This window comes from Zingiber officinale, chromosome 9B, assembly GCF_018446385.1.
Source record: "Zingiber officinale cultivar Zhangliang chromosome 9B, Zo_v1.1, whole genome shotgun sequence".
Lineage (NCBI taxonomy): Eukaryota > Viridiplantae > Streptophyta > Magnoliopsida > Zingiberales > Zingiberaceae > Zingiber > Zingiber officinale.
The window spans coordinates 20,066,213-20,075,561 of record NC_056003.1 but is presented as its reverse complement, the minus strand read 5'-3'; the positions used below and the strand labels follow the sequence as shown (position 1 = coordinate 20,075,561).

Genomic DNA, 9,349 nt, shown 5'->3' with positions numbered 1-9,349 from the left:
CCCTTACCCTTGAAGCTCTCTTCTTCTCCCACTTCCTTAAGTGCATCAATTTCTTGAGCTCTCCTCTCCTTGGGCACTTTGTGTGGTAGTGTCCCCACTCACCACACGTAAAACATCTAATGTGCTTCTTCTCCTTCCTACAACTCACATTAGTTAAATCAACCTTATTGAGTTTAGACTTTACCTCCCTTACATTTTGGAGCATTGGACACCTACTCTTTTAGTGTCCCATCTTACCACACTCAAAGCATTTGATGTGGTCCTTTGTGCTCTTCTTGGTAGTTGAAGTTGAGGGTTGAGGTTCCATGACCTCCTCATTGTTGGTGCGGGAAGCATCCGACGATCGAACTCGTGTTTTGATAATGGCAAAGGATTCAAAGTTAAGGTGTTTTGTGATCTAACAAGTTTGCTTGAGTATTTCAGGAAAGTCCTAGCTGCGGTTAGGCAAAGGGAAAATCCTAGGGGGTGGTAACCCTATGCGGAAAGTCTTGGCAGGTCGATGGCTTCAGGCAAAAGTCCTATGGGGTGGTAACCCTAGGTGGAAAGTCCTGGTGTCGTGAACTAGGTGAAAGACTGGACTAGCCGGGAAGCGGATGTCCAACAGAAAGTTCGAAAGCGTCGAGTGCTGAGGAAAAGTCCAATCGATCTGGAGGATCGCACTGGCAGCAGGTAAATCTCCTGAGTGGAGTAGGTGAGGACGCGTTCCCCGTAGAGGAGGGTGTTATACACTTCCAAGGTAGATTATGCGTACTTCAGTCTCATCCGGTCTTATAGGAGTTACCTTCGGAGGCTCATCGCTCATGATTTGCTGTTCACCCAGGTGGTACCCGTATGTACCAAGATTTGAGGTGTTTCTATTGGTGGAACGACATGAAGGAAGACATCGCGGATTTTGTAGCTAGATGTCTTGTTTGTCAGCAGACGAAGAATGAACAGAGACTGTCGGATTACTTCAGCAGATTCCTATTTCCGAGTGGAAATGGGAACACATTACCATGAACTTTGTGGTGGGTTTGCCGAGGACACGACGAGGGCATGACACGATTTGGGTTATCGTTGATCGATTAACCAAATCCGCGCACTTAACGATCCGAGAAACTGATTCCCTAGATCGATTGGCTGATCTGTATTGTCGAGAGATCATCAGGTTGCATGATGTTCCATTGAGTATCATTTTAGATAGAGACCCCCGGTTTACGTCCCGGTTCTGATAGAGTCTGCAGCAGACTTTGAGCACTCAGCTCGGTTTCAGCCCAGTTTTCCATCTGCAGACTGATGGACAGTTAAAGCAGACTATTCAGACTCTACAGGACTTGCTGAGATCTTGTGTATTGGATTTTGGAGGCAGTTGGAAGGACCACTTGTCATTGGTAGAGTTCGCCTATAACAACGACTTTCATTCGGCTATCCAGATGGCACCATTTGAAGCGTTGTATGGTAAGCCTTGTCGGACACCCACCCTCTGGGATGAGGTTAGGAGGCCCAGTTGTTGGGACCTCATAGAGCTCAGCAGGAGGCAGAGTTGGTCCGTACAATAGGATGGAGAATGTTAGAGGCGCAAGACCGCCAGAAGAGTTATGCTGATCGGAGACGGAGACCCCTAAAGATCTTTACTGGTGACTATGTTTTTTCTGCGAGTCTCACCCACGATAGGGGTGAAGAGATTTGACCTCAGAGGTAAGCTAGCTCTGCGATATATTAGACCTTTCCAGAGCTTGGAGAGGATTGGAGCAGTAGCTTAGCAGCTGACACTACCACCGTCCATAGTAGGCCTTCACGACGTATCCATGCTGAGGAGATACGTAGCCGACCCAGCTCATGTACCGTATGATATACTAGTTCCCTTTCAGCCTGGCGTTACCTACGAGGAGGTTCCGGTACAGATTCTGGACCGGAGGGAGCGTCAGTTGCGGAACAAGACAATCCGACTGGTTAAAGTCAGATAACAGCATCATTCGGACGAGGAGGCTACCTGGGAGCTCGAGAGTACGATCCGAGCTCGATACCCCCATATTTTCATTTGAGTTATGTAAGTTATGGTTCCGTTGAGCATTTATACTGTCTACTTATTGCTAGTACTTGATGATAGTAGATAATGAAATTTGGGGACCAAATTTTTATTAGTGGGGGAGAATGTAAAATACCGGAAATGGGCGAATCACCAGAAGGGAATTTTTGAAATTTTTGGAAGTTTTCTGGGAATTTTTTGGAGCTCGTATGACGAGTTTCACGGGGTCCAATTATGGGTCCCGGGAAAGCCTGTTTAGGCTACCCCGCTAAATGAGGAAAAGTTTTTATTTTCCTATTTTCTTTTCTTTTCCTTTTTCTCCCGTTACTGTGCCGTGACCCTCTCCTCTTTTCCCCGCGTGCCCGACTCCTCCTTGACGTCGATCCCTTACCCTAACCACCTCGCGCCGAGCGGTTTCCTCTCTTCCGATCTCTCTGCGTCGCTCCACCGCCCCTGCTAGCACCACATGGAGCAGCGCCGACGCCCTACAGCCGACGTCGAGGTTCTCCCTTTTCCTCTCTTCTGCCGACGCTGGTCTCCTTGCCTCTTCCCCTCTGCCTTGATCCACTTCGGCCATGAGATCTCGCCCCAGTGCTCTGATCACCGGCTGCTAGCTTCCCTCTGCCGGTGCCCTAGTTTCCACTGCCACCAGTGAATCGTGCCCTAGCTCTGGGCTTCATCCTCTCTTCACTGTCGTGGTCACGGAGAAGGTGCCAAGTGATGGATTCCAGTAGGTTGTTTGCTGTGGATTGTCCCTGTTGCCGAACACCACTTTCTCCTTCTTAATCCAATGGGTTCCAGCAGTACCTCTTTAGTTGCAGTGTTGCATTGAGGTGAGAAGTGTATAGAATTGGATTAGTACTAAATTAAATCCATTATTTTGTTGCTGCATTGAATTTGGTTATGGTTCTAAGAATTTAAGTGTTAATTGTGAACAGAGGATTGGTTCATTTTCGGGATTGAGGTTGTTAATCTGTGCAGCTTGAGGTATGGTATAGTAAATTTTGATACATGATGTAGTAGGTCACATGATCATTTATAGGATTATGGGGTTATCATGATTTGTTATGATGGATTGTTAATCAAATTGACATTGTGATTAATAGAAGAATTATGATCGATATCAAGGATCATTGGATTGATTATAAGATGTATAGTGTTTTGGAAAGATTAAAGGATTAAAGGGTTATTTGATTAGGGTTTTCCCTAATTAGGTTGGGTTGAGATTTAGCTAATTGTTGCATATATAATTAGCTAAATTATAATCATGTGATTTGCAGGATGTTGATTCGGGACGAGCACTTCGACATAGAGGTTGATTAGCTCGATCTGCATTGGAGGCGGGTACCTTGACTTATCTTTTTGATATGTCATGTTGATATGTTTAGTAGGTTATAGCCTTTAGTAATAATTATGTTCGTCCTTGTTTTGATACGTCACTACCGGATACCTGTTACATGCTTGTTTGCTCACCTGATATGTATTTTATGCTAGTACCCACATGATTATATACATATATGCTCAGAGAGGTAGTGACATACCATGCTTGTTATGTTCAGGACCTAGGTTTTTGATATCCTATCTGACCTGTGTACTTTAGATCTTCGTATTTGACCATTGATATTACGGTACTCATTTTATATATATGGATATGGTTATGCTGATCAGTTTATTGCTATGCTTAGTGTCATGCATCATGATTGCATGCTGTGCGATAGTCCGCTCCATTATTGTTGAGCACATCGCCAGTTACATGGATCTGCACACACCACCACTCATGGGTTAGTGGACGATTCAGGCAGTGTGTATTGCAGCAGAGACTTTGTTTGGCTCCGTTGGTCCGCTCATGGGTAGCGTGATGCAACGTGTTAGCCGGCAGGGATTCCTCCCCATCATCGTGTACCGGGAGTTGAGAACATTGCGCTCCCCCATTTATGATTTGGGGTAGGAGGATAGGTGTACTCCGACAGCATCCCGTCCACTCGGTCACTTATCAGGAGTAGTGACGACAGAGTGCATGGTTGTCACAGCCCTACTCACTCGGCCTCACTATTGTGTGTGAGATGACTGACTGGCGTCACGGGTGACCAGGACGCATCATTGGCATCGTACGCATTTATGCATTTACTACTTGTGTTTGCTGCACTTATATGCTGCATTTGGATGGATGCATATGTTTGAGATGCATATAGGATTTATGACACTTCCGGTCTGACGACCTGATTATTTTGATAGGTGACCCTGGTGAGTACTGTACTTTTCAGCCTTTTCTATTATGCATTACCTTCTTTTGTGCAGGAGATAGTACTCCATAGTTATTACTATTTGTTATAGTTTACTATACATGTCAACTAGGTATCTGCTGAGTTGTTGAACTCACCCCCCCGTGGACACTATCTTTTTCAGGTACTAGGTTGTTTATGGAGACGCTTGGAGTATCCTGGCTGCCGGTCCCCACATCACATCAGAAGACATGTTTACGCTTTTGTGTATTTTTACTTCGGTATTTATAATTGGTGTAATTAGTGTAGTATTTCGATTTTGTTTCTGGAGTTGTTATATTGTTGTGTTGTGTAAGCCTAGCCGGCTAGCAGTTTTAGTTTTGGGTTGTATGTGTTGTCCTTTTCCGTTGTGTTTGTGGTTTTTAGTACAGCTGAGTAGGTTGTTAAATATATATATAACTGCGTGGTTGTTTATTTTGTTCCAGCCGAGTGGGCTGATGATACAAACTGCGTGGTTGTGTGTATATTCCAGCCGCTTGTGGCTGAGGTATATTTTGTATGTAGAATTACTTCAGATTGTCACCCATACAGGGGAGGTGCTGCCGAAATTTCTTCGGATAGGGACTCCCTCGGGGCGTGATAGCTCGAAGCTGGTTGAAGAATTTAGAGAGCACCTTTGGGTACATGAGTTGCACGGACGAGGAGAAAGTGGAACTGGCAGCGTATCATCTCCGGGATCAGGCAGTCACATGGTGGGACATGCAGAAGACGATCTTTGGAGAGCAACGCATCACATGGACAATGTTCCGAGATGCGTTTGAGCGGCAATATTTCCCAGCGACCTTCTGTCTAGCTCGACGCCAGGAATTTCTGAGTCTCAAGCAGGGCGACAGGTTAGTGATGGAGTACAATACTGAATTCTGTAGGTTGGCAGAATTTTGTCCTCACTTAGTGGCACAAGATTATGATCGTATACAGCAGTTCACTCAGGGTCTTGCAGCATACATTCGGATCCAGATGTCAGGATTTCCAGGTAGTTCCTATCGGGAGGTTCTACATCGAGCACTATTCATAGAGATGACTCAGCAGCAGGTAAATCAGGAGAAAGGACATGATAAGCACTCGTCACAAAAGAGAGGGAATAAAGGTCAGAGTTCTCAAGCTCCTTCCGGAGGATCTTCTCGGCCTCAGAAGACTGGGCGAACATCGGATGGAGGTTCTCGTCCCCCTCATCATGATCAGAAGAACTTTGGTGGGACCAGGTGTTTTCAGTGTGGGTCCAAGAGTCACACCAGGAACAGCTGCCCGTTGGATCATGCTATATGTTTCTACTGTAAACTTCCAGGGCATGAGAGTCAGGATTATACTCTGAAAGCACAGTTGGAGGCTCCTAAAGTTACATCTCAGGGGGAATCATCCTCTCAGTCACGTTCACAGAGGAGATCGCAGAAGACTCAGAGTGCCCCATGTCAGCAACGACCACAGCCTTCTCAGGGACAGATATATCATATTCAGGGTCAGGAACCAGCGACTACTTAGTATTCTATCGGGGCATCTTCTCATCAGGCACTTCTGGTACAGTCGGAGCGTACTATCCAGACATTGGAGGATCTATTGAGATCTTGTGTTATGGACTTCGACGGTAGCTGGGAGGATCATTTGCACTTGGTGGAGTTTGCATACAATAACAGTTACCACTCAGCGATTCAGATGGCACCATTCGAGGCATTATATGGCAGAGCATGTAGATCTCCTACTTTATGGGATGAGGTTGGAGAATCGTCAGTCTTGGGCCCCCAGCGTATTCAGCGAGATGAAGAGTTGGTTGGCACCATCAGACGCAGAATGTCAGAAGCCCAGGACTGACAAAAAAGCTACGCGGATCGGAGATGGAGACCTTTGGAGTTCTCTGTGGATGATCATGTGTTCCTGCGGGGAAGTCAAGTTAGGTTGACAACTGGCTGAAGACCAGATTGCTTGAGATTTAATAGGAAGTCCTGGTGGATCAAGGGATTTGATATCAAGGAAGTCTGCGATTGGTAAGTGGAGGTAAGCAACTGAAGGAGAGATCAAGTGAGGACACTGATGTGCGTAGATTGTATACTCTTGTTTAGCATGTTTTGATGCACATTTACATACTTTGAGCATGTTTTATCTATGCATTTTCATACTTCCAGCTTTCCTTTTAGCATATTTACTCTTTGTGTTCGGAGATCTACTTTTGTGCATTTTCTGTATACAGGGGTCGAATTTGGTGAAGGATTCATGTTCGAGGCCAAATCTGCAAGCAGAGCTAGAAAGGAAGGCACTGTATCTGAACCTCACACGACCCTGCCATGGGGGGTTGCCCAGGCTGTGTGGAGATCCTTGGTCGTGTGGTTGCAGTAGAAAAGGAAGTGGCCTCGGCCGTGTGAACCACACACGCCCGTGCCAAGATTTGAAGCCAAAAGAAGCCTTGGTCGTGTACACCACACGACTGTGCAAGGTTTCCAAAGACCAAGAAGGCCCTGGCCGTGTACACCACACGCCCATGCAAGGTTTCCAGAGACCAAGAAGGCCCTGGTCGTGTGCACCACATGGCCGTGCAAGGTTTCCAGAGGCAGAGGCAGTGAAGGGCGTGTAGATCTACACGGCCATGCAAAGGGAGTTGTGGAAGAAGCATGTCATGGTCGTGTATCACACACGGCCGTGTAAGGTAGGCAGAGAAGGAAGTAGCCCTGGCCGTGTGAATCTCACACGGTCATGCCTCGGGGCCGTGTGGCACCCAAACCTCTCCTCTATATAAGGCCTCCTTCATGAATTCAAGGGGGATCTTCTCCCTTTTGGGGGAAATCAAGATTTGGGGTGATTCTTCTTCATCTTGGAGGGATTTCTGGCAATCTAAGGGTAGATCTTCATCTTTTCGACTCGGCAGAACGAGGATTGGATCCGAAGATGGTTCTTCATCGTAGATAAGCTTTTCTTCCCTTTCTTTCTTGGATTTGGAATTAAGATGCTTTTATTCTTCTTATCTTTGGATTTCTTTCCTTGTTCTATGGATTAGATCTCTTGTTCTAGGATGAAGGGAGTATTTGTAATGAAGATTTGATGTAAAACTCTTGTGGATTTGCCAATTTCCTATTGCAATGATTTTGTCCTGTTTTGTATCTCTTTGATCTTGTGTGGAATGTTGTGATTTGGACCTAATTCCCATTCTTGATTGAATGTTTGAATACCTTGTGGATCTTTTAGAGATTATTTCCCATTCGATTTTTCGAGGGACGTTTGTGACAGGAACAAGCCCGTGTAAGGACGTTTGAGAGATGATCTTGAGGGTGAAATAGGATTATTCAAGGGGGTAGGATAGATTGTATGTGTTCATATCTTATATCTTGATGCGGTTGAGGAGAGATGAATTCTTATATTGATTATCCGAGGGACGCATGTGACAGGCAAGCCCGTGTAAGGACAACGTAGACTCATTCCTAATTGATCACATTTAGGTATATATTTCAGTCCTAGGCCGGTTGTATATTGCAAGAGGGAATCGGCATCCTCCTACAAACGATGGACAATTGAGGAATAAGATTTGGTAGATCATTTACATTGAATAATTTTACAAAGAAACCAAAACTCCTAGAACACACCTTTATCATAGCCCTTATTCTTGTTTCTTATTCTTTTATTTCTTTGTTTACCTTTCATAGTTACACTTAGCTTTTGAAAATCAATTGATTTGTTGTTTAGCTAATTCGCGTTGAGAAATCTTTAGTGCTTATACCAGTCCCTGTGGATACGATATCTTTTATTATTACTTACGACATTTCCGTACACTTGCGAAGAGTCAACAAGTTTTTGGCATCGTTGCCGGAGGCTGCGCTATAACATTAGATGTTATCAATTGAGTTAGACTAAACATAACTCTTCTTTTCTTTTCATTAGCATAATTGAAACTAATCTTTAGAATTCTGTTTTCATCATTTGCATATCTTTATAATTCTTGACAATTCTTTTTATTGCAATTCTAATTCTAATTTTAACTTTGCATTCTTGATTTCTAGCACCCTAATCTAACTTTTCTCTGTTTTCTCTTTTGATCTAGTTTCTTTCTTCTTTTCTTTTGTAAACATATCTTGCAATCTTTAGCATATGAATTATTCTAGACATTTTTCTTTTTCCTTTTATCTTTTCTTTCTTGTTTTCATTATGCACTTTCTTTCTTGCAATTTTAATTCTGCATTGTTTTTCTTGCTTCTCATATTGCATTTTATTTCTTGTCTTTGATTCTTCAATTTTTTTTCTTCTAATAATTTTTTCTTGAATATCCATGAGCACTAACATGTCAAGTAGGCCCATGAGAAATTTTTCTACACCCTTTTCTGTAAGATTTTATCTCCCATTGTGCAACCTCAAATTAAAGCAGAAAGTTTTCAACTAGACCCAGAGTTAATTTTTATGATACAAGGTCACAAATTTGGAGGAGAAGTATCAAAAAGTCCTTATCTGCATCTTGAAACATTTTTAGAGATTTGTGATATGGTGAAATGTGAAGGAGTATCATCAGATGCAATTCGATTGATGACATTTCCTTTCAGTATCAAGGATAAAGCAAGGACTTGGTTATATTCTCTCCATCCTCAAAGCATCACAAGTTGGGAACAATTAGAGAAACAATTTCTGAATCATTTTTTTCCTCCAAGCAGAACAGTGTATATGAGGAATTGCATAACAAATTTTGCTCAGCCATATGGAGAATCATTGTTTGAAGCATGGGATAGATTCAAGAGTCTTCAAAGACAGTGCCCTCATCATGGTTTTTAAAAATGGTTGATTCTGCACATATTCTATGGGGGAATTTCTTTCTCAGATAAGAGTTTATTGGATTCATCAGCTGGAGGTTCTTTTATGGGCAAAAGTAAAGATGAAGCATATATGTTAATTGATTAAGTGACATTGAACCTCCATGAATGGTCAAACATAAGTTGGATAAAATCTCCCTCAAACATTCAAGAAGTGCAAGCCATAAATGCTATAGATCTTGTCAAACAAATTGTAACTCAACCATCTATGAGTTTTGAAAATCACAAGTCACAGAATGGGGAGTTCAAACATTTAGGGGCAAAGATTGAAAGTATTATTT

The 9,349-nt window shown here is 43.3% G+C and overlaps 1 protein-coding gene and 1 non-coding gene across 2 annotated transcripts; one reads left to right on the top strand and one right to left on the bottom strand.

The window, feature by feature from the left end:
• The first annotated feature begins 4,914 nt into the window (after window positions 1-4,914).
• LOC122022867 lies at window positions 4,915-5,769 on the top strand. The gene has a single exon (XM_042580980.1). The coding sequence runs from the start codon at window positions 4,915-4,917 to the stop codon at window positions 5,767-5,769; it is 855 nt and encodes a 284-aa protein (XP_042436914.1).
• Window positions 5,770-8,920: 3,151 nt separating this feature from the next.
• LOC122025815 lies at window positions 8,921-9,026 on the bottom strand. The gene has a single exon (XR_006123841.1). It is a non-coding gene; the product is annotated as a small nucleolar RNA R71 (small nucleolar RNA).
• Window positions 9,027-9,349: the final 323 nt, after the last annotated feature.

Coding starts and splice junctions, on each gene's coding strand:
- LOC122022867 (XM_042580980.1), top strand. CDS start 4,915: ATGAGTTGCACGGACGAGGAGAAAGTGGAACTGGCAGCGTATCATCTC.